The sequence below is a fragment of the Myotis nattereri genome (genome assembly GCF_964212035.1).
Source record: "Myotis nattereri genome assembly, chromosome: 9".
Taxonomy (NCBI): Eukaryota; Metazoa; Chordata; class Mammalia; order Chiroptera; family Vespertilionidae; genus Myotis; species Myotis nattereri.
Window position 1 is genome coordinate 5,279,833 of NC_138084.1, and position 23,099 is coordinate 5,302,931.

Consider the following 23,099-nt stretch of genomic DNA (forward strand, 5'->3'; position numbering starts at 1 on the left):
CCCCGGCTCGGGCTGCCGAGGACCTGGAGTAGAGGCGCCCGAGCCCGCGGCGGCGGGGACGATGTGGTTCTTTGTCCGGGACCCGGTCCGGGATTTCCCGTTCGAGCTCAGCCCGGAACCTGCTGAGGGCAGCCCGCCGGGGCCCTGGGCGCTGCACCGCGGCCGCAAGAAGGTGAGCGCGGCCCCGCGCTCCGCAGGCCGCGGCGGACCTCGGTCTCGCCTAGTCAGCGCCGCCGGCCCGCCGCGTCGCGCCCCGCCTGACGTGGCTGCGGAGCCGCCGGGACAACGGGCCGCGGGAGGGGGACGGGCAGTGCCGACGTGGCGGGAGGAAGGACCGAGGACTGACAGGCGGACGGAACCGGGGTCACTTGGGCCCGGCTCTGTGCCTGAGGACCGACCTGGGGAGAGACCCGGCCGGCGCTCCCGTCGGGCCGCTCTGGGGCCGCCGGGGAGCCGAGTGGTCAGCCCGGCCCGGCCCGGCCCCACACCCTGAGGCCCCTGTGCCCTCCCCAGGCCACCGGCAGCCCGGTGTCCATCTTCGTGTACGATGTGAAGCCTGGCGCCGAGGAGCAGACCCAGGCGGCCAAAGCTGCCTTCAAGCGCCTCAAAACGCTCCGGCACCCCAACATTCTGGCCTTCATCGACGGGCTGGAGGTACTTGCTGCCCCATCTCTGCCCCCCGCTTTCTCCCAGTGCCCCCCCCTCCTGCCTCAGCGCCGGGATGCGATCCCCCTTTTCCGTCTCCCGCCCCCCGTGTCCCCCCTCAGACAGACAAATGCGTCCACGTAGTGACAGAGGCCGTGACTCCGCTGGGCGTGCACCTCAGGACGCGAGCAGAGGCCGGTGGCCCCAAGGAGCTGGAGCTGTCCTGGGGGCTGCACCAGATTGTGGTGAGGCGCGGGCATGGCCGTGGGAGCGGGGGTGGGGGCCGCGGGTTCTGGGCTGTAATGGCTGCCTCTGCCCCCAGAAAGCCCTCAGCTTCCTCGTCAACGACTGCAGCCTCATCCACAACAACGTCTGCATGGCCGCTGTGTTTGTGGACCGCGCCGGCGAGTGGAAGCTCGGGGGCCTGGACTACATGTACTCGGCCCAGGGCAATGGCGGGGCGCCCCCCTGCAAGGGGATCCCCGAGCTCGAGCAGTATGACCCTCCAGAGCTGGCTGATAGCGGTGGCAGAGCCGTCCGAGAGACGTGGTGGGTGCCCCAAGCTGCTCTGTTCCGGAAGTCCTGCAGCCTCAGGACCCCTAGACTGGCTGGCATGCACTCCCCTGGCCCGTGCTGTCCTCAGGGGGGTGTGGCAGGATGAACGCAGGCTTTGGGGTTAGGCAGCTCTGATTTCGGAAGTTGTGTGACCTGAGACAGATGCCCTTGTTTCTCTGAGCCTCGTTTTTTAACATCTGTCAAATGGGCTAATGCAACCTGCTTATTGGGGCTAATGGGGAGGATCAGCTGAAGGACACAGCCCAGGGTCTGCCATGCAGTGTGTGCTGGTGCCCAGGGCAGGTTGGAGGCCTCTGCTGGCAGGTGGCAGGGCCCTCAGCAGCTCTGGTCACTGTCTCAGGTCAGCCGACATGTGGCGCTTGGGCTGCCTCATCTGGGAAGTCTTCAATGGGCCCCTACCTCGGGCCACTGCCCTGCGCAACCCCGGGAAGGTGAGTGTGGTCCTCCCCAACCCCTCCCAGCCAGCCAGCCAGCCCTGCCCTGCCCTGACGCTGACCCTTCTCCCACAGATCCCCAAATCGCTGGTGCCCCATTATTGCGAGCTGGTTGGAGCCAACCCCAAGATGCGTCCCAACCCAGCCCGCTTCCTGCAGAACTGCCGGGCACCCGGTGGGTTCATGAACAACCGCTTTGTGGAGACCAACCTGTTCCTGGAAGAGATTCAGGTGAGCCACCCCACCTGGGCTTTGGGCCTGCACTCCCCACCCCGTCCCCTCCCCACTTTGCCGGCTCCCTCATAATTAGATCTTCGGAGACCACAGTGGGCTGTGGAGCGAGGCTCTCTGAGTTCAAACCCTGGCTCCTGCTCTCATTTATGTGTGATCTCCCTTGGCTAAAGCTCAGTCCTAATAACAGTAGCTTCTAGAAGGGTGTGGTGAGGGTTCAGTGAGTTTAACGTGCATAGGATGGTGCTTGGCACGTAGTAGGTGTGTAGCAACTGCTCCTGGCCATGAACTCCACTCATACATGCTGGCTGTATCCCTGATGTGTGCCATGCCCGTGCTGGGCTGCAGTGTGCGCAGGAGGGCGGAGGAAGGAGTCAGATCCCTGCTCTCAAGGATCCAGCAGGGATCAGGTCCCTCCTTGGGAACTCTCGTTGGAGAAGAGGGACAGGAAACACATACATGAGGAGGCCTGAGTTCCCTGGGAGGGGATGAGCGCCAGGGAGGAAAATAGCAGGGCAGGTGCTCAGGGAAGGGCTCTCTCTGGATATTTGAGTGGAGACCTGAAGTGTGTGAACGTAGGCGGGATGGTAACTGGGAAGAGTGTTCCAGGCAGAGGGAACAGCAAATGGAAAGATGGTGAGCAGGGAGCCTTTGGCTTACCCTCTTTGAGCCTGTTTCTTTATCTGATGGGGGTGACAGTACTGTCTGCTGGCCCATAGAGTTGTAAGGAGTGCAGGAGAGAGGCTCTACTCTGGACAGCTGCTCCGACCCGGCTGTGGGGGGCACACAGAGGTGCCTGAGAATCTGGAGTGGGGAGGCGTGGCAAGCACTTCCATAGGCCTGGCTGGAGGATGGAGAACCTGAGCTGGAAACACCCGAGTCCTACTGCCTCCTGGGCAGCGTGGGGGCAGCAGAACCTCTGTTCCGTGGAGTTCTTCTCACATGGCTGGGTCTGCGGGCTGCCCTTCTCCTTGAAATGCTCTCCGTAGCAAAAGGGCTGTTTCTGGCCAGTAGGAGTGGGTGGCCAGTGGCCAGGTGGCGGAGCGGTGGAGAGAGCCCAGCTGTGACTCTGGATGTGCAGACTTGCATGTGGTTTGGCCTTTCTCTGGGCTTGGCTCCCCCGGCACCCTGCTGTCAGGGCGCCGAGCCTGCCGCCCATGCTGGTAGAGCCCCGGAGAGCCAATCAGGTCCTCTTCATCCCCAGCCGGAGACCACCGCTCCTGGGCGAGGCATAGCTGGGGGGTGAGGGTGCAGCAGGGAGCACAGGAACCTTGGAGTCATGTAGGACTGGGTTACAGTCTCAGGAGCTGACCTTGAACCTTAGCCTCCTCATTTGTGAATAGAATGACAGCACCTGGGTGCAGCACAACCGAGGTCCCAGACTGTTGAGTCAAACCCTCTCCTCTCTGATTCTTTTTAAAAATATATATATTTTATTGATTTTTAACAGAGAGGAAGGGAGAGGGATAGAGAGCTAGAAACATTGATAAGAGAGAAACATCGACCAGCTGCCTCCTGCACATCTCCCACTGGGGATGTGCCTGCAACCAAGGCATATGCCCCTGACCGGAATCGAACCCAGGACCCCTCAGTCCACAGGCCAACGCTCTATCCACCTAGCCAAATGGGTTTTGGCTTCTTTTTTTAAAAAAATATATTTTATTGATTTTTTACAGAGAGGAACGGAGAGAGATAGAGAGTTAGAAACATTGATAAAAGAGAAACATCGATCAGCTGCCTCCTGCACACTCCCTACTGGGGATGTGCCTGCAACCAAGGTACCTGCCCTTGACTGGAATCGAACCTGGGACCCTTGAGTCCGCAGGCCGACGCTCTATCCACTGAGCCAAACCGGTCAGGGCCTGACCGATTCTTAGCGTGTGAATTTGGACAAGCTCCTTTCCCTCTCTGTTCTTCAGCTTCCTTGTTCGATTAAAAAAAAAATGGTTGGGGTTTTTTTTTGTTGTTTTTTTAATGCCTTGGCCAGTGTGCTCAGTGGTAGAATATTGACTCATGTACCAAAGAGTTGCAGGTTTGATCCCCAGCCTGGTCGGGGCACGTGCAGGAGGTAACCAATTGATGTGTCTCTCTCACATCAATGTTTCTCTCCCCCTCCCGCCTTCCCTTTCACTCTCTCTAAAAATCAATGAAGCCGAAACCGGTTTGGCTCAGTGAATAGAGCGTCGGCCTGCGGACTGAAAGGTCCCGGGTTCGATTCCGGTCAAGGGCATGTACCTAGGTTGCGGGCACATCCCCAGTAGGAGATGTGCAGGAGGCAGCTGATCGATGTTTCTCTCTCATCAATGTTTCTGACTCTTTATCTCTCTCCTTTCCTCTCTGTAAAAAAATCAATAATAAAAAAAAATATATATATATATATATATATATATATATATATATATATTAAAAAAATCAATGAAAAAAATATCCTCAGGTGAAGAATAACAAAAATAAATAAACGAATAAATAAAATTTTGACTTAAAAATATTTTTATTGATTTGAGAGAGACATTGATCAGTTGCCTCCCATATGCACCTCGACCAGGGATCAAACCTGTAACCTGGATATGTGCCCTGATCAGGAATTGAACCTTGACCTTTTGGTGCATGGAACAACACTCAGCCAACTGAGCCTCACTGGACAGGGTGCTTCCTTGTTGGAGTGAATGTGGATGCTGTTGGCACCTTTATAAAGCTGGGAGGAGGATTATGTAATCTGTGTCAAGGTTTTAGGACATAACCCTGCCTGGCATGTAGTCTGTCCTCCAGAAATACAAGTTGTGGATATTATGGCCTCTGAGGGGTTAGGACTAAAGGAAACTGATTTGACAGCCTGGCTCCTTGGGCTCAGTGAGTGGAAGGACCAGGTCTGGGGGTAAAGTAAGCCCTGTCTTCCCACGTGAACCCCACCCAGCGTGGGGTTGCAGCTGTGCCCAACCCAGCCAGGGTCAGGGAATGGGGTAAGCCTCTTCCCCTCTCTGAGCCTCGGTCTCCTCATCTGTGTGATGGGTTAGTGGTACATTTTGGGTTGTTGTGAGTAGAGGCAATGCTGATAAAGGGCCTGATCCCCACAGTGGCTGCTTTTCTAGCAACAGGTCAGGTGGCAGTGATGAGAATGACACTGATTCTGTGATGTGCCAGGCGCCGTGCTGGCAATTGTGTCATTTTCTGGGGGGTCCTCAGAACAACCCTGGGGGGTGGTATAGTTATTCTCCCATTTTACAGATGCAGGAACCTTGTCCAAGGTCACATGGCTGATAAATGGGAGACCTGGGATTTGAACCCAGGCAGTTGGACTCACAAGCTTAAGTTCTTCAGGCTGTGGTGACTCCCTGTCCTTGCCTGTGGCTGGGGAGGGCCATGACCAGGCTGCTTTCTCCTCCTGCATCCTGTCCTGTCCACACTCCTGCAGATCAAAGAGCCAGCTGAGAAGCAGAAGTTCTTCCAAGAACTGAGCAAGAGCCTAGACTCGTTCCCCGAGGATTTCTGCCGGCACAAGGTGCTGCCCCAGCTGCTGACTGCCTTCGAGTTTGGGAATGCGGGGGCTGTGGTCCTCACCCCCCTCTTCAAGGTGAGCGGGGCCAGGGGCCTCAGTGAGGGGAGACGGCAAGGCTAAAAGCCTCAGGAACTGTGGGGCCAGAGACTGGCTGGGATCGGAACCACAAAAGAGAAGGCCCCATTTTGGGGACCAGCCCCACGGAGCCATTCTAGGGACGGGCAGGCTCCAAGCCCATATGAGGAGTTGGTTAGGGCAGACCCAAGCCCATTTGAGGAGTTGCTTCCTGCCGGCCAGTTGTCAGGGAGGCTGAGGGGACTTTTGGTCTTTGGGGAGGGGAAACCTGTGCCTCCAAAATTCTTTCTCCAAAGACCTTCTTCAGAGCCCTCAGTCCTTCCTCCATGTCACCAAGACAGTTCTCCTGTTGGACCTGTGATCCCATCCTGGTTCCCAGGGCCCAGGGGATCACCTGCTCACCACCTCACTTTCCATCCTCCCTCGTGACCACGTGATCTCCTTCTGTGGGCTAGGTCTTTATCCCCTTCCTCAGACCCCAGTCTGCCCTTAACTGGGCACCAGAACGCTTTCTCCTGAAGGGACTTGGTGTGCAGGGTGTAGGGAAGACAGCAAGTAAGTCCTGTGTCACTGGGAACCCCCAGAAATTGTAGGCGGAGATGTGTGTGCCTTTGGCTTGTAGGTACCTGCGTTTAGGGAGGGGCGCAGCACTTCCATCAGCCTCCTAAGAGAGGCTGACCCAGAAAGGTCAAGGGCAGGGCTGACTGAAATGGAATCTGGGCAGAGTGGCTGCTGAGGAAGTGACTCCCCCCCCCCCACCATCACTCCATTCCCACCCTGGGGATCAGCAGGAGTTAAATAAGCCTACTGACATCTCCCATCCTGTGGCCGTAGCTGAGCCCCTTTCTGCTCCTTCCCTCAGGTGGGCAAGTTCCTCAGTGCTGAGGAGTATCAGCAGAAGATCATCCCTGTCGTGGTCAAGATGTTCTCATCCACTGATCGGGCCATGCGCATCCGCCTCCTACAGCAGGTAGCCCCGGCCAGCCCCCTTCCACTCCACCCAGACTCCACCTTGGTTGCTGGGGAGGCCCCTGCCTTACGCCCAGCCCTAGGCAGGTGACTGGAGCCCCTGCCCTGGCACTCTAGAAACCCCTTCCCAAACATACATGCAGGCAAGGGACCAGTGAGGCTGTGCTCTCTGGAGTCGAGATCATCACAGGGCTCATTGGCAGCTTTGGGAATGCCCAGCCGGCCCTGGCTGCAGGGCTCAAACGCTCCCATCTCCAGCCTCTGTTCAGTAGACACTGGCTGAGGCCCTCACTGGGATACGGTAGCACTTTAGCCCTCTAGAGAAGGGATAATGTCTCCTGCCAACTCCAGGGCAGCTGGGAACATCAGACAAGATTGATGAGATGGAGGGTGGGGGCCCCTGTGAACTAGGACATACCAGTGGCTCTCAGGGATTCCCTCTCCAGCTGACAAATGTACCAGCCCTCATCCAGCCAGTGTGGCTCAGAGGCTGAGCGTCCACCCATGAACCAAGAGGTTGCTGGTTTGATTCCCAGTCAGGGCACATGCTTGGGTTGCGGGCTCGATCCCCAGTAGGGGGCGTGCTGGAGGCAGCCAATTGATGATGTTTCTCTCTCATCAATGTTTCTATCTCTTCCTTCCTCTCTCTCTAAAAATCAATGAAAACAGTAAAAGGAAATGTACCAGCCCGCCTCACATCCCTTGTCTGGTTGGGGATTATACCCCCTTTTATGAAAGAAGTAGTGGGAAGTCTGAGAGGGGGCGTGACACAGTTGGCTTGCTGAGGAGGACCAGAGTCCAAGCGCTCCCATTCCCAGTCCCTAGCTCTTCCCAGCATCCTCCTGGCCTCTTCTCACTCATTAGCTTGAGGCCAGATTCCACATGGAGATTCAGGAGACTCACTTGGCTGGCCAGTGCCTGCCAGGTGGAGAAACCAAGCCAAGAGTGGTCCCATGGCTGGGGTGGGGGATGGAGGGACTGACTGAGTTTTCCCACTTCCCACTTGGCCAGATGGAGCAGTTCATCCAATACCTTGATGAGCCAACAGTCAACACCCAGATCTTTCCCCACGTCGTGCATGGCTTCCTGGACACCAACCCTGCCATCCGGGAGCAGACCGTCAAGGTGGGTGCGGCCAGGCCCAGAGTGGCCACCCTGGCTTTCCAAGGGTTGGGGGGGGCTTACCCCAGGACACAGGTCTTGATTTTGGCCTGTGAGTCTGAGAAGGTTGTGGGATGGGCAGGCACCATCCTGCATGTGGATCCAGGCCATGGGTGCAGCTGAGCAGCTGTGGGGGGAGAGGTGGGCATAGCCTATAGTCCTATGTTCAGTAGACACTGGCTGAGCACCTCACTGGGGTACGGTAGCACCGGCAGACCGGACGCCCTGCTCTCATGGAGCTTCTTTTGAGGGGATGGGGTGTGGGCTTGGCAGACAATAAACAGAATTTAAAAATATGTATTACATTAGGAAGTAGTAGAATGTGAAGAGAAGGGTTTTACAAACAGTAGTCAGGGTAGACCTTGCTAAGGAGGTGTCATTCAAGGAAAGGTGAAGGATCGAGGTACATGGAGATCTGAAGGAAATGTGTCTTCTGCAGAAGGAATAGCATGTGCAGAGGTCCTGAGGCTGGCAAGTGCCTGGAGTATAGAAGTAACAGCAAGAGATTTAGTGTGGCTGAAGGGATCTGGGTGTGGGAGTGGGCCCTGAGAGGTTGGTGGGGTTGGGGGCCAGGGCTTCATAGGGTGTGGCAGGGAGCTGATGCATTCGATGGAACAGGAGCCGAGCACTGACCTGGTCAAAAGAACCGCTGTGTTGCGTGGAGAATTGACCCTCAGAGCAAGGGTAGAAGCTAAGGCAGTGTTAGGGCCTGTTGCAGTGGCCCAGGGGAGAGAGGACGGAGGCTGAGATGTGAGTGGTAGCGGCAGGAGGAGAGAGAAGGGGCCACATATTGAAGGTGGAATCTGTGGTATTTGCTGATGGGTGGATATGGAGTCAGGGAAGTCCAGGGCTTCTGCCCGAAGCAGCTGGAAGGCTGAGTTGCCATTTACTGAGAAGCCCGGGAGGGACGGGTGTGCGGGAGGAGTTGGGCTGAGTCTTGGTCATGTCTGTTAGCCAGTGGCGATGGCCTCTGGCTGTGCACGTGTGCAGTTTAGGGAACAAGTCTGGGCTAGAGGCGCGCATCTGGGCATTGTCGGCTAACGGGCATTCAAAGCCCTGGGAGGGTGAGATCGCCTCGGGTGAGGCGTGAAAAAGACGTGGCCTGACGGGTGGCTCTGGGGTCTGAACAGTCAGAGCTCAGCAAAAGGAGGCCAAGGAGGAGCAGCTGGCGGGGTCAGAGGGGAACCAGGACAGGGTGGTGCTCTGGGAGACCAGAGACCGAAGTTTCAAAGAGGAGGGAGAGCTCAGGGGTGTCAGAGCTGCTGAGGGTCGAGTTCGGAGAGGATGGAGATTGGCCATTGGATTTAGCGACATGGGAGTCACTGGTGCCCTCCACCTGAGCCGACTGGTAGAGAGTGTGGGGTGCAAGTCCGAGGAGGGTTGCACGCATGCCAGAGAGCAGATGAGAGGTGGGAGACAGGGGTGCAGACAAACTTAGGAGGTTTTGCTGTAAAGGGGAGAGCGAAGTGGGTCCCCGTCCTCAGCACTGTGGGTACAGGACCAGGTTGGGAGGTAGGTTTGGGGGGGCTTTGGCAGGTCAGTGCCCAGGGCCACCGGTGGCCTCTGCACTCTCCCAGGAGGCCCTTCTTCATGTGGCCCACAATGTCCACTGTCCCTGCCCTGCAGTCCATGCTGCTCCTGGCCCCGAAGCTGAACGAAGCCAACCTCAATGTGGAGCTGATGAAGCACTTCGCTCGGCTGCAGGCCAAGGACGAGCAGGGCCCCATCCGCTGCAACACCACCGTCTGCCTGGGAAAAATCGGCTCCTACCTCAGCGCCAGTGTGAGTGCCCTGCACGGCGGTCAGGAGTGCTCACTGTCACAGGACCGCAGCCTCCTCCGGGGCCAGGCTCCTTGTTTGTGAACCATCTTCCTCCCAGAGACCTCGGTCCCAGGTCCTCCCAGCCCTGATGTCTGAGGGTGGAGTGCGTTGTGCCAGGTCACACAGCCAGTAGGGGGTGGATCTGGGAACCGAACCCAGGCCTGCTGGGCCCCACAGGCTGTGTGCACCCTCTCAGCCAGGTTTCGTAAACGCAGACACTGCAGTGCCCAGATAGTGGACAGGAATGAATGAATTGGGTCAGTGGGGCAGGTGGGAAGGAGGCACAACCCCCACCCCAGGGCAGCTGCTGCTCCGGCCCCTGTCACCTTGTTAGTCCAGTGATCTGGGAGGAGAAGCCAAGATCCAGAGTTTTAAGTCAGTTCTCCCCCACTTGTTAGTGACTAACCCATTTCTTAGCCTCTGGGAGCCCTGTGGACGGCCGGCCTCTGCTCTGGGAAGTGAGGCCTGGCAGTTCTGGGCCCCAGGGCTGACCCTGCGCTCGGGGGCCCTCTCTCCTGCTCCACCCCAGACCAGACACAGGGTCCTCACCTCCGCCTTCAGCCGGGCCACTAAGGACCCGTTTGCACCGTCTCGGGTTGCCGGTGTTCTGGGCTTTGCTGCCACCCACAACCTCTACTCGATGAATGACTGCGCCCACAAAATCCTGCCCGTGCTCTGTGGCCTCACTGTGGATCCCGAGAAATCTGTGCGGGACCAGGTGAGGCATAAATGGGGCCTGGCCCTGGAGCTGGGGCTCGGGGGGTATGTGGGCCCTAGCTGGCCTCTTGGGCTCACAGGAGCCCTGGAAGCCCCAGCTCTGCCCCTTGCTACCCCACAGGCCTTCAAGGCCATTCGAAGTTTCCTTTCCAAACTGGAGTCGGTGTCAGAGGACCCCACCCAGCTGGCCGAAGTGGGTGAGTGGCCTGCACTCATGTTCCCTCCTGCTACATCCTTGACTGCTACGTGTTTTGGCCCCTTCCACCTCGTTGGAGTATCTGAAAGCTGGAAGAACCCTAGAGAGCAGACTTGATACTGCTCTCCCCACCCCCATCTTGCAGATGAGGGAAGGCAGGCTGGAGAAGGGGTGCCCACTCTAGATCCTTCTGTTGCCCTATCACATTCCCCATGGACCCCTGAGGCGCCTACACCTGTCTCTCTCCTATCACTGCCCAGAGAAGGATGTCCATGCCGCCTCCAGCCCTGGAATGGGAGGAGCCGCAGCCAGCTGGGCAGGATGGGCTGTGACAGGGGTCTCCTCGCTCACCTCCAAGCTGATCCGTGCACACCCCACGGTTGCCCCAGGGGAGCCCAATGTCTCCCAGAGACCCACGCCTGAGGGTGAGTGTCTCAGACCGGCTGCATCAGTGGCAGAGGGTTTGGAGGTGCTGGCACCCAGGAGCTATTCTTGTCTGACTCCCCCTGAGGCAGTGACATAGGGGACAGGGTTGGATCTAGTCCCCTTAAGAGCTTCCCCTCCCAACACTCTGCCCCCACCCCCAGAAACCTCTGCCCTGTTCTGAGACTTTTCTGGGCCCCAGTGTGTGGGAACTCAGTGAGTCTCTGCTTCCCAGGACTTCCTGCCCCGGCTCCTACCCCTGCCCCTCCCACACCCGTTACCTCAGGACACTGGGAGGCACAAGAGGAGGGCAAGGACACAGCAGAGGACAGCGGCGCTGCCGACAGATGGGATGACGAAGACTGGGGCAGCTTGGAGGTGAGTGGGGCTGAGGGGGCCTCCCAGGGGGACCCCAGCTTAAAGGCCACAGGCTGCCATTCAAGGGGCTCCTGTGGGCTTGGCTTGTCTCAGGCCTGTCCTCGCCTGCATCCCTGGTGAGTAGACATGGAGCGGCCACTGTGGCCAGAGCTGGCAGATGAGCTCCCACTCACCTCTAGGGAGCAGAGTGGTCAGTGAGAGGCTGGAGGGCACGGGTTGGAGCAGCCCAGTGAGCCTCCCTCTCGCCTGTCCCTGTCCCTCCACCTGCTTCAGAGCCCAGCTAGCCCCAGTGCTCAGCAAGGAGAGGCCACTCCCAGGCCTAGATCCAGACCAGTCCTCCCTGGGGGAGGGGGGTTCAGGACAGGCTGAGGATGGAGTGGGGCTTTGGGCCCAATTTCCCCATCTGCCTGACTGCAGTTTTGGGGAAGGGGTGGAACTCTGGACCTCATTCCCAGCCTAGAAGAGTAACGGAGGCCAGGTTCAATGTGTGCACCTTATAGCTGTGAAGCAGGGCTTGAGGAGCAAATGAGGTGAAGGCAAAAGAAAAAACTGTGGAACCCATGGCTAGGAAGGGGCTGGAGGGCTTCCTGCCCTTTTGGGTTGGAGGTGGGGGGTGGTCCTATGGTCTTTCTCTCCTTTCCACACTGTAGCAGGAGGCCGAGTCTGTATTAGCTCAGCAGGACAACTGGAGTACTGGGGGCCAAGCCAGCCGCACTGGGCAGGTGAGCTGGATGGGACAGGTGTGTGTCTGCATGGAAAGCTGCGCCTGGCCCCTCCCTGTCTGGTGCTACCTCCCCCTTCTCTTCTGCAGACCAGCAACCCTGACCACAAATCTCCTGAGTCGGACTGGAGCAGCTGGGAAGCTGAGGGCTCGTGGGAGCAGGGTTGGCAGGAGCCAAGTCCCCAGGAGCCACCCCCTGAGGGCACTCAGCTGACCAGCGAGTATAACTGGGGTGGACCAGAGCCCAGTGACAAAGGCGACCCCTTTGCTGACCTGTTGGCGCGTCGGGAGGTTGGCACCCAGGTACTCAACTCCAGTCCAGTGGGAGGGTGCAGACCTGGGAGGGACCTCCACAGGGAGCTGGTCTCCAATTCAGGCCATGCTTCCTTTTCAGCCAAGACCTGATTCGTGGGGTGATGACAACTGGGGTGATGATGGCCTGGAGACCGAGAGCCGTAAGTGTTTCTCCGAGGAGGGCTGGCACATCAGGGCAGTCCTCGCCTCCCCCTCCAGCAGGCCTGGGCTGGGAGTCAGACCCACTTGTCCTGAGGCCTCAGCCTGCCTCCCCTTCCTGTTGCAGGGCAGGCGAAGGCTGAGCTGGCCCGGAAGAAGCGGGAAGAACGTCGGCGGGAGATGGAAGCCAGACGTGCTGAGAAGAAGGCCGCCAAGGGCCCCATGAAGCTGGGGACCCGGAAGCTGGACTGAACTGCTGGTGTGGGCGCTTTCCGGCCACGGGGAACAGCCCATGGATGTATTTATTGTACAAACCATGCCAGCCTGGCCAGCCCGGCCAGGCACATCTCACATGTACATAATCAGAGCCACAATAAATTCTATTTCACACCCCTGTGCTGGGCTCCATCTGCTCCTCCGAGGAGGCTGGGGTCTGGCACTGCCCTGCGGAGTCCATGCCTACTACGGAGGTGAACATACAATTTGCTTTAAAAGCCAAGAATAAAGAGACAGGATCTGATTTATCAGTTTCTAGGAAACACCCTCTGGGAGGAAGGCCGACAGCGCCCGGGAGACCCAGCATCCACCTGTAAACCAGGTGGAGCCAGATGGGCACCCTCGGAACACGGGGCTCTGGAAGGGGTCTACAGGCCTGGCGGGTCCCTGGGTCCGACCCGAATCTGGGCAGAAGGTAGAGGCTGAGCTCGCCCCCGTGTCGGGCAGAAACCGCTTGGTGATCGCTGAGGTCCCGGTTGAACGTGGTGTCAGCGGCGACGCTGGGGACGCTGGGACACGCAGGCCCCGTGCGGGCGGATGCGCGCGTAGCCAGGTTTGCAGACACAGCGGAAGGAACCGCTCGTGTTTACGCAGCGCTCGCTCTTGCACAGCAGACCGCGCTGGTTCAACTCTCGGCACTCGTCGATGTCTGGAGGTGGGGACAGGTGTGGACTTTGCGAGGGGACCGGAACTGCACAGCCCGAGCTTCTGGTCCAGGCAGGATGACACATGGCCCCGCCCCGCCCCGCCCCGCCCCGCCGCCAGCCTCTGGCCCCGCCCCCTCCGCCCAGCTCACCCACGCAGCGCGCTCGGGAGGCGTCAAGCTGGAAGCCACCCGGACACTCGCACACGGCGCCGCCGGGCCGCAGCACGCAGCGGCCGCTCACGCAGCGGCACTCGTCCGAATCCTCCTCGGAGCTGTCCTCCTCTGCGCAGCCAGCAGAACAAGACGTCAACACCGCCCGCCCGGTGATGGCCTGACTCCCGCCTGCGCCCCTCCCTACACTCACCGCGCGGCGGCTTCCCCAGCAGTAGGGGGCTCGCGTCCCAGAAGGAATTGCTCTCACTCTGCGATGTGGGGCACTGAGATCCTGGGAGGGGCAGGCAGCGGTCAGCGCGGTCAGTGCACTCAGCTCCTGCCCCCAGTTCCCTCTGGGCCAACCCTTCCCAGATCGGCTCACCAGCTCCGCGTGGCGGGCACGGGCGGCATTGGGCACCCCAACCGCGGCCCTGGCGACAGCAACAGTCCTCAAAGGTGAGGGTGGGCCCAGCCAGGGGGCCCGCACACATGCCGTCCTCTCCGCGCTGGGCCCAGCACACGTCCCGCTGCTCCGGGGCACGCTCTGCGGAAGGGGACCTGTCAGGGAGAAGCCCAAAGCAAGGACCCCCCACCTGCGCCCCAAGGCGTCACACAGCAGAGGGCCCTGGAGTCCGTGCGATGACCCTCGCCCTCACCAGCCGGGCTCTCGGGGAGCTGGCAGTCTCGGCCAAAGGGCCCGGGCACCCAGGGCGGGCGACACTCGCAGCGGTAGGAACCCGGTAGGTTGACACAGCGGCCAGGGTGGCAGGCTGCGGGGTCCTGACACTCGTCCACGTCTACGGACAGTGAGGGTATGGATGGGGGGAGGTGTCACAGCTCATCCCAGGCCACCGCCTTCCTCCTGTTTCCCCAGCCAGCAGGCCGGGCCTCACCCATCTCCTCGGGGCTCAGGCACTGTCGCTGGGCAGGGCTGTACTCGGCGGGGGGCGTGCAGGCGCAGCGGTAGCCGCCCCGGGTGTTCTCACACACTCCGTTCCGGCAGTTGGACTCGTCCAAGCACTCGTCCACGTCTGCAGGGAGGAAAACCCAGGCGGTAGCAGCCGGCCCGGCGTCATGCGTGTCTCCTGGCCGCCGGGCCGTCGGCACTCACCCACGCACTCCAGCAGGTTCCCGTCGTAGTAGAAGCCCTGCTTGCAGTAGCACTCGTAGCCGGGCTGGGTGTTCACGCACTTGCCCTCCTTGCAGATCTCCGCCCCGAACAATATGCACTCGTCGATGTCTGCGGAGTGACAGGCCGTGAGCGCACAGCAGCCTCTACCTGCGGGGCCACGGAGGCCTGGCAAGCCCGGGCCGTGAGCCAGGCTGACCGCCGGAGCGGAGCAGCTCGGTGGGAGAGGCTTTCCCGCCGCTCCGTGAGTGATGGGGGCGGGGCTTGGAGGGGCGGGGCCGGCGATGGCGGTGTGGGCGGCGCTTACCTCGGTGGGCCGGGATGCCGTAGTTGACAATGTTGTTGTCCTGGGTGTAGCCCTTCCCATCCGGGCAGAGGCTGTGGAACTCAGCTGCGGAATGAGAGCGGAAGGAAGGGCCAGGGTTGAGCAGCAGGTGCGTGCCTGCCTGCGTGCTGGCTGCCGTTTCACCTCGGAGCTCCCAGCTTCGTTCCCCCCAATCCATTTCCTAATGAAGAAACAGGTTCTAGGAAGGGGAGGGCCGCTGGCTCCTGACCTGAGCTGTAGACCGGGCAGGGGTAGATCTCACAGTGGTCTCCCCAGCCCGCCCCCAGCGAGCAGCAGCACTCCTGCTGGGTGACGTTGGTGGCCAGCACACTGTCGCAGAACACCGTGTCATCGAAGTTCAGGTAGCACTCCTTCTTGTGGTGGGGCTGCTCCACCTCTGAGGGGAGGGAAGGGCAGCTCAGGGTGCTGATGCTGTATTTTCCTGTCCACACGGCCCGCCAACCTCATCCCTCTGCGCCCCCACACTCCCTGCCTCCCCAGAGCCACCCAGTGATGGCCACCCTCCATCCTCAGCCAGGTCTGGCCCCACTGGATTCTTCCAGGCAAAAGAAATTTCTCCCTGTTCCCCGAATTCCGGAGGCTGGGACCAGGATGCATCTCTGAACCCCAGCTGCAGCTCAGAGGAGTCATCTGGTCAGAAGAGGGAGCTGGGAGGCACTCACCCTCACAGCCGTGCTGGTCCTGGGTGGGCGTGAAGCCCTCATCACAGACGCAGACATAGGAGCCCTGCAAGTTCTCACAGGCCCCGTGGGGAAGGCACAGGCCCGGGTCCTGGCTGCACTCATCTATGTCTTCAGGGAGTGAGGGGGACAGGAAGAGCTGCTCAGGGGGAAACCAGCCCCTTCCCCTGGGGGTGCGCCTCAAGGGCCTCACACAAGTTCAGAACCTGAATTTCCACTTTGATCTCGAAGTGCACACAACAGGAGTCCTCTCCTGTCTGCATGTGCGGAGATGTGTGGACACAGGCAGACTTTATGAACCCTAAAGTGAATCTGCAACTCTTGTGAGCAGCTGGTCAGTCCCACTGACAGCAGAATGAAGTCCTAACTCTCAGGTCAGCACTTGAGAACGTTTTCACTTTGGTCTCCCAGTATCTTTAAGCCCCATCGCCCTTTAAACCACCAGCACCTCTACTCTGTGTTTAGGGTACAGGGGTCCACTCCCTCCTAAACACACAACTAGCTCCTTCCAGATCTCTGTGCTTTGCAAATACTGTTCTTTGGGTCTGGAATACCATCCCAGGCTGCTCTCTCTGCCGAGAAGAGAGAGGGAACATGTTTTGCTTCAGGGAATCCTATTTATGCTTCAGGTTCTGATTCAGCTGTAGGCACTCCTTGCAATTAATCACTAGCTCAGACCACTTTTGGCACCCAGCACCCTGAGCGGTAAGAATCAGTTTACACACCAGCCTCCCCGAGCTGGGAGCCCTGGGTCACTGCTCAATAAATAGTAGGTTCTCAGTAAACTATTGTTGGATGAATACATGTCAAGGTGATTTGACACATAGTAGGCACCGCGTAATTACTGTCATCGTTGCTGTTATTCTAAGGAAAAGAGTGGAAGGATGACTGAGTGGCTGGATAGACGAAAAGACAGACAGATCAACAGTGTGCCTAGGAGATGACTGCTCCCTGTCATTCCCGCTCAGGAGCTCACACCCAATCCCCCCATACCTTGACACTTCCTGCCGCCTACCAGCCGGTGCCCCTGGGGACAGAGACATCGGTAGGAGCCATTGGTGTTGATGCAATCACCCCCAATGCAGGCTGCAGGGAAGTCACACTCATCAATGTCTGTAGGGGATCCAAGAGGTGGAGAATCTCAGGGGCTGCTCCGCACACAGCTGAGGCTGCCACGGCTTCCCGCAGAGCCTCAGGTGTGGCCCACACGACATGTCCCATCTTGGATGAGGATGGGGGCCAGACCAGGGAATGGTTGGCTTGTTTACACGTAGCTCCTGGACTTGGGGCTGGGCAGTGGAGGTTCTGGGGGAGGGAGGAATAGGCCAGCCCCCCAGCTGTAGGCGCCTCTTACCTTCACAGCGACTCCTGTCCCTTGACAGATGATAGCCAGAGAGACACTGACACTGGAAGGAGCCTGGCGTGTTGGTACAGATGCCATTGTCACACACATCCCCGGCCTCACACTCATCCACATCTGCAGGGCACGGGGTGGGGGTGGGGGTCAGAGGGCCAGGGTGGAGGCAGTGTCGCAGGCCTCTACTACCCTTCCCCACTCCTGCCCTTGGCCTGGAGGTAAGAGCTGAGGCCAGCAGAGCTCAGGAGAAGCAGGGGACCCTCACCCCACTCCCAAGTGGGACACGGTGCCCCGGGGCCCAGGCCAGGTGCTGCCAGGGAGCCTGGCCCTGTCTGATTCCAAAAGTGCGGGCCTTCCTCTCCTTTGCTCATCCTCACCAAACAAGAGGCATCTTTCTGCATCCCCTCTTCCCATACTGCCCTGGGCTTCCTCTCACTTCTGCTCTTATCCTTCCCCCACCTGCCATGGCTCCCTTTCTTCCCGTGTCAGTAATGCTTCCTGAATGTCTGTCCTTCTCACAGGAAGGGAAGGAACCTGGCTGCCCGCTGAGAAATGCTGCTCCACAGTCCCCTCTGGGAGAAGACTGATGTTGCCCACACCCCAGGCTCCTTCCAAGCCATGGAGGTGCCCCTGGCCCTATGCCAGCCTCCATTCTCTATTCTATGGCTCTCAGCACCCACCTTCCTAGTCCCTCTCCCTCTGTCTTCCCCTCATCCTAGAAGCTTTCAGCATCCGTGTGGACAGCCAGCCCAGCCTCTGACCTTGATTCCTCGGTTTGTAACCACCTCAGAGGCAGCCGCTCTCTCTTGGGACAAGGGGCTGGAATCTGCCCTACCTGGGGCATCTGTCCCAGAGGCTGCTTCCTCCCACTGCCTCGGCTGTTCCAGTCTCCTCTACACCCTCTCCCAGGGGCCCATGACAACCTCTCCTCTCTCCACTGGTCTGGCAAAGACAGAGCCACGGCCCGCCTCTCCGCCTCCGGATCTGAGTGCTGAGCAGGGCTCGGGCCAGCCACCAAGCTGAGTGCACTGGACCACGGCCCCTCCCTCTGGCCAGGTCCTGTGTGGCTATGGCCACCCCCTCCCCTCCTCTCCAGCCTTGACTTCTGGAAAGCCCCTAGGGCAGTTCCAAACCTTGACTGTTCCCCAGTCCCCTACTCAACTCTGGCCCTCACGTTTACTTGAGAGAATTAAGGGTGATTTTTAACCTCCTGAAAATCATTATCTCCATCCATTCCTTCTTGGTCCCATTAGAGCAGCGGTTCTCAACCTGGGGGTCGAACGACCCTTTCACAGGGGTCGCCTAAGACCATCCTGCATATCAGATATTTACATGACAATTCATAACAGTAGCAACATTACAGTTATGAAGTAGCAACGAAAATAATTTTATGGTTGAGTCACAACATGAGGAACTGTATTTAAAGGGCCAGAAGGTTGAGAACCACTGGAGTAGAGCAAGAGATGGTCCTCCTACCCATGGCTCCTCTCCCAGCTGCCCCTGCTGTCCCGTGGCCCACCTTCCTGGCATCTCCTCTTCAACCTAGAGCCCTAAACCCACCCAGCGACCCCAGCTCCTGCTCTCCCTCGGTGCTCCCTGCGTCTCCGACTCCCATCATGCCACAGAAGCCTTCTGCCAAGGCCACCAGGGACCTGATTAGGTCACCAGTAAGTAAGTTTACAAGAACCTCTCTTGCATTTAGCTCCTCCTCCTCTCCCTGGAAGCCTCTCCTACCCAGCTTCTCAGCTGGGCCATCCCACCACGCCTTCTCCCCCACTTCCCGCTCCTATTCCCCTGCCTGCCAGTCATGTGGCAGTGTCCCCAAGGCTCTGCCAAGCTCCCCTCACGGGACCCACCCCCTTGGCTGAGCATGCACACCCTAAAGTCCCACAGCCCCCAGTTCTGGGTGGGTGTGGCTGGCCCAGGCTTCCAATCCATATGGCCCACCCTTTGCTGGCATCTCCAGGTGAGAGGCCGACAGGGACCACCCACTCAACCTGTCCAACATGAACCTTAGCGTCTTCCTTCTCAGACATGCCCCAGTCCTGGGGAGCCTCTCCCAGTGAGAAGCACACCCACCGAGTCACCCAAACTGGAAATCCAGAGGGCCCCCCCGCCCTTCTCTCCCTCACCTGGACTCCAGTTAACTCTCTCTCTAATATCACACCATCTCACGACCACCCGAGGCCACCACGCTCCTCACACCCACCAGCATCTCTGTCCTGAGTCTTCCCAACAGACCAGCCACTCTCCACCTTGGCATCAGGAAACTGTCTAAAGCAGCTAGAGAATCCTGTCATTCTTCCCCTTAAAATGCTTCAGGTGCCTCTTACCCTCAGGATGAAACTCAACCTCAGGGGGGGTGGGGGTGCAAGGGATGGGGACCTGCCCCTCACCAGCCAGCCTCCCCCCCTTCTCCTGCTGGTACCTTACAGCTCCCTGCACACTCTGCCCCGTTTTTCACCTCCGAGTCCCTCTGCCTGGCGGGCTGCTCCCTCTCACCCGCCGTTACTTGGCTAATTCCTATCGATCTTCTAAGACAATTCAGGCCTCCCCCGCCCTGCTGTTTCCCAAGAGCACCCAGCGGCTTCCAGGCCCGCAGCCCTGTGCTCTACTGTCTGTGTCTCCTGTCCCCAGACGGCTTCTTGGGGCATAAGAAACACTAGTGCAACGGGGGCTGTTAATTACCCGGCCCCCTCCATTCTTTTATCTTTTTTCTCCTAATTTAAGTAACGTGTTTTGCAAATGCAGCTCCTAAGACCCTTCCTAGGTGGAAATTCTGGCGGCCCTTCCACGGCCAGGTTCTCTGAGAAGACGCGTGAACAGATCAGTGAACGGAGGGGTGACTTAGTCACCGCCTGCCCACCGGTCTGAGACCCAGCGACCCAGTCCCCGCCTCGGGCTGTGCGGGTGGCAGGCGGGTGGCCGGGCAGGGCTGTGGCTCACCCAGGCAGCTGCGGCCATCGGGGGCGGGCGCGTAGCCCTGGGCGCACGTGCAGCGGAAGGAGCCCGGGAGGTTCTCGCACCAGCCGGGCGAGCAGGGGCTGCCCTCGGCGCACTCGTTCACGTCTGCGGCAAAGAAGGCTCGGCTCGTCTCGGATCCCGCCCCGCAGCGCCATGCCTCGTGCGGGCGTGGGGTCCCCTCCGCCGGCGGTGGGGGCGGGGACCGTCCAATCCCGGGAGGCCCCGCCCCGGAGGGGGCGCTCACCGCCACGAGCCCCGCCCCCGCCCCATCAGGAGCCCACGCGGACCCTCGTGGGAGCAACTCCGAGACGGCTCCCCCGCCCTTGCCCTGGAAGCCCCGCCCCCTACCCTAAAGGGCGGCCCCGGCCCCGCCCTCACCGCGGCAGGCCCCGCCCCCCTGGCTGCGGTAGCCGGGCTGACAGGCGATGCACTTGAAGCTCCCGGGTTTGTTCTCGCATTTGCCGTCGGGGCAGGAGCTGGGATCCCGGCACTCGTCGATGTCTGCGCGGGAGAGAGGAGGGCCCGTTTGGGAACAGCTGGCCGGCTGGGCGCTCAGGGCTGCAGCAGGGCCGCCTCCGTCCGTCACAGATCAACGGGGCTCCCGGACCCCAACCTCAGAGAGGCTCTGCGCGGGGCAGACAGTTCCGGTCCCCCGTCCCCACCCCAGGTCGAGGGACAGCCGAGGACCCCGGTCGGTCTGATGGCGTCTCCCCACCTTCGCACACGGGCGGGCGGGAGGCTTTGAGGCGGTAGCCGGGGTAGCAGTTGCACTTGTAGTGACCCGGGAAGTTGATGCAGAAGCCGCCGTCGCCGCACAGGTGGGGCTTGGCGCACTCGTTCAGGTCTGCGCGGAAGGAAGGGGGCGCGAGCGGAGTGCACGGGGGGGGGGGGGGGCGGGAGGGCGGCCCCCCAGGCACTCGGCCCCCGCCCGCCTTGCTCACCCACGCACGAGCGCCCCCCGGCGCCCACGTGCAGGCGGTAGCCGCGGTTGCAGTGGCAGTTGTAGGAGCCGCCGGTGTTCATGCAGATGCCCCGGCCGGTGCCGCACGGCTCCGACTCGCACTCGTTCACGTCTGAGAAGGGCAGAGACGTCAAAGCGGTGTCGGGGGGCAGGGCCGTCCGCGGCCACCCACCCGCCCCGCTCACCCACGCAGTAGTGGTGCTGGGGGTGCGACCGGTAGCCCGGGTTGCAATGGCAGGAGTAGCCGGAGGAGCCCTGGACGCACTCCCCGTGGCCGCAGATGTTCTGGTTCAGCCGGCACTCCTCGGTCTCTGCGGGCGGGCGGGGGAGGGGCGCTCACTTTCCGCCGCGTCCCCGGTAGGGACCTCGGAACCCCCCCCCCCCCATTCCTAATGATTGGGAAACCTGAGCCTGGTCACACCGTGACCTTGGGTCCCTGCCCACCCACACTCCAAGTCTTAGACTTTCCTACACCTCCTTCCCAGTTAACCCCAAACCACACCCCAGGCCCTGACATCCCTACCTCCTCCGCTCAGAACCTCCACTCACCGTACCCTGACCCGTTACCTCAATATTTTAAACCCTGCAGCCTCAGTCACCAATATCCTCCAGCCCTGTGACCCTCACCCCCATTGCCTCAGGGACCTCAGCCCCTCGCTGGTTGATTTCCTCCCCCTCCCAAGGCAGGCGGGAGCGGGGTTCCTGGGAGCTGTGGCTTGCCTCATGGTGGTGCATAAGTGGCCAGATCCAGGACCCCCTCTCACCCTCTTTGTCACCAGTCCCAGGACTTCCCGCCTCCTACCTCCTCCTCCTCCTTTTGGTCCTACCCCTGACTCGCTTCCCCTCCTCCATCTCCATGCAGCCCAGGCCTTGATGCTGAACTCTGCCCTACCCCAAACACACCTGGCCAGTGGGCTTTTGCGGGGTGTTCTCTGCCTTGAGCGCCTCTCCTAAGCGTTCTTAACATCCCCTCCTCTGAGAACCCTCCCAGGTGCCTCTTCCTCACACTCCACAGTCTCCAGGGCTGTCATTGGGTTTTCCTACTCAGTGCAGGCCTCCAGGGCATCCATCATCCACCCAAGCCCTCACCCAGGAGCAAATCTAGCCTCCAGGTTTCAATCAGGCTGACAGCTCCCTTGTGGCTTTGGAATCCACAAACACATGGGCTTGAATCTAGCTCAGCTGTGTGACCTGGGGCAAGTTACTGAACCTCTCTGAGCCTCAGCTTTCTTATTGGAAAAGGAGACCAACAATGCCCACTTCATAGAGTGTGAGAGGCTAAATGATACTTAGCATGTAGATCTCTTCAGTGAGTGCCCGGCACAGGGAGATTGCTCAGCTACAGCTAGCAATTATGATGCCCAAAACCCTGCAGACACTTCCCACAGCCTTTGGGATCAAACCCAAGCCTCTTAGCAAGGCTCCATGTGCCGGCCCTGCTCTGGCTCAGAAACACTGATCTGTGTGTGGTTTCTCCCTCTTCCACCAGTTTCATGTTTCCATTGGCTTTGCCCAAACTTAACTTCCCTTGGAATGTTTTTTCACCAACCTTCTCCTCTTTAATTTCTAACAATCTTTAAAGCCCTGCTCAGAAAGCCTTCTCTGATTGCCTGCTCCCTATTATCACAACCCCCAGATTCCTTTCTTCTTCTCTGGTTTATTATTTTTTTCAAGCATTTATGAGACAGACTAGATTTTTATTCATTAATCTGTTTGTTGTCTGCCTGCTCTGCAAGGACAGGGAATTTTGGTCTGCTTTGTTTACTGCTGCATCCCAGCACTTAAACCAGGGCCTGGCACATAGTAGGTGCTTAACAAATATCCGTTGAATGAAGGAATAAATGCTTCAGACGGGGCTGATCATAATACCCGTATCATTATATGGCAGAGTGGGGTCTCTGCTGCACTCGGAGGGGTCCCCATGGCCTGGTGCACAGGACGCCCCAGAAAAGTGTTCTAGCTCCAGATTGACTGGAGGGAGGGAGGGACAGAGGTAAACTAAGCGAGGGGCAGGGCTTACCCAGGGCATGGACTAGGTGGACGGGTCTTACCTGTGACCTGAGTAGGGGCGATCTCTAACGGGGGCAAGTCCGGCAGGAACCAGCGAACGGTGGAGGGCGAGGGCCGGGAGATGAGCTCTGGGGGCAGCAACACAGCCATCAGAGGGAGGAGGGTGGGAGAGCGGCCCCACTCTCCACAGGCCGTCAGCTGGAAACTTCACAGCCAGCGTCACCCCCCACCCCCAGTGCCTAGGCTGTGACCTTCCCCCAGCAGTGACAGCCCTTGAGGAC

General features: G+C 59.6%; 2 protein-coding genes across 6 annotated transcripts in view; one reads left to right on the top strand and one right to left on the bottom strand.

Moving 5' to 3' along the window:
- Positions 1-12,692, top strand: SCYL1 (SCY1 like pseudokinase 1). Of its 2 annotated transcripts, XM_081099832.1 has the most exons (18): positions 1-172; positions 514-654; positions 768-890; positions 968-1,194; positions 1,562-1,652; positions 1,731-1,886; positions 5,299-5,457; positions 6,320-6,427; positions 7,438-7,551; positions 9,214-9,369; positions 9,938-10,126; positions 10,247-10,322; positions 10,582-10,746; positions 10,980-11,122; positions 11,773-11,844; positions 11,934-12,146; positions 12,238-12,298; positions 12,424-12,692. In XM_081099832.1, exons 1-18 carry the CDS (start codon positions 62-64, stop codon positions 12,546-12,548), a joined length of 2,430 nt encoding a protein of 809 aa, XP_080955958.1. In that variant the 5' UTR covers positions 1-61; the 3' UTR covers positions 12,549-12,692. The 2 variants fall into 2 exon arrangements, with proteins under 2 accessions (XP_080955958.1, XP_080955959.1); XM_081099833.1 differs by lacking the exon at positions 10,582-10,746 and having other exon boundaries at positions 24-172.
- LTBP3 (latent transforming growth factor beta binding protein 3) overlaps positions 12,560-23,099 on the bottom strand; it is a 17,314-nt gene continuing 6,774 nt past the window's right edge. Inside the window, exons 11-28 of one of the 4 annotated variants that reach the window (XM_081099831.1) lie at positions 22,860-22,946; positions 20,994-21,119; positions 20,789-20,920; positions 20,563-20,691; positions 20,226-20,348; positions 19,830-19,952; positions 16,881-17,003; positions 16,520-16,639; positions 15,509-15,637; positions 15,055-15,222; positions 14,808-14,891; positions 14,483-14,611; positions 14,265-14,402; positions 14,028-14,168; positions 13,754-13,915; positions 13,583-13,663; positions 13,369-13,500; positions 12,560-13,221 (exon numbers count right to left, since the gene is read on the bottom strand). In XM_081099831.1, coding sequence (XP_080955957.1) covers positions 13,061-13,221; positions 13,369-13,500; positions 13,583-13,663; positions 13,754-13,915; positions 14,028-14,168; positions 14,265-14,402; positions 14,483-14,611; positions 14,808-14,891; positions 15,055-15,222; positions 15,509-15,637; positions 16,520-16,639; positions 16,881-17,003; positions 19,830-19,952; positions 20,226-20,348; positions 20,563-20,691; positions 20,789-20,920; positions 20,994-21,119; positions 22,860-22,946 — 2,288 coding nt within the window. In that variant the 3' untranslated portion in view covers positions 12,560-13,060. The remainder of the gene's footprint in view (positions 13,222-13,368; positions 13,501-13,582; positions 13,664-13,753; positions 13,916-14,027; positions 14,169-14,264; positions 14,403-14,482; positions 14,612-14,807; positions 14,892-15,054; positions 15,223-15,508; positions 15,638-16,519; positions 16,640-16,880; positions 17,004-19,829; positions 19,953-20,225; positions 20,349-20,562; positions 20,692-20,788; positions 20,921-20,993; positions 21,120-22,859; positions 22,947-23,099) is intronic. The other 3 variants (XM_081099829.1, XM_081099828.1, XM_081099830.1) reach the window with 3 other exon arrangements.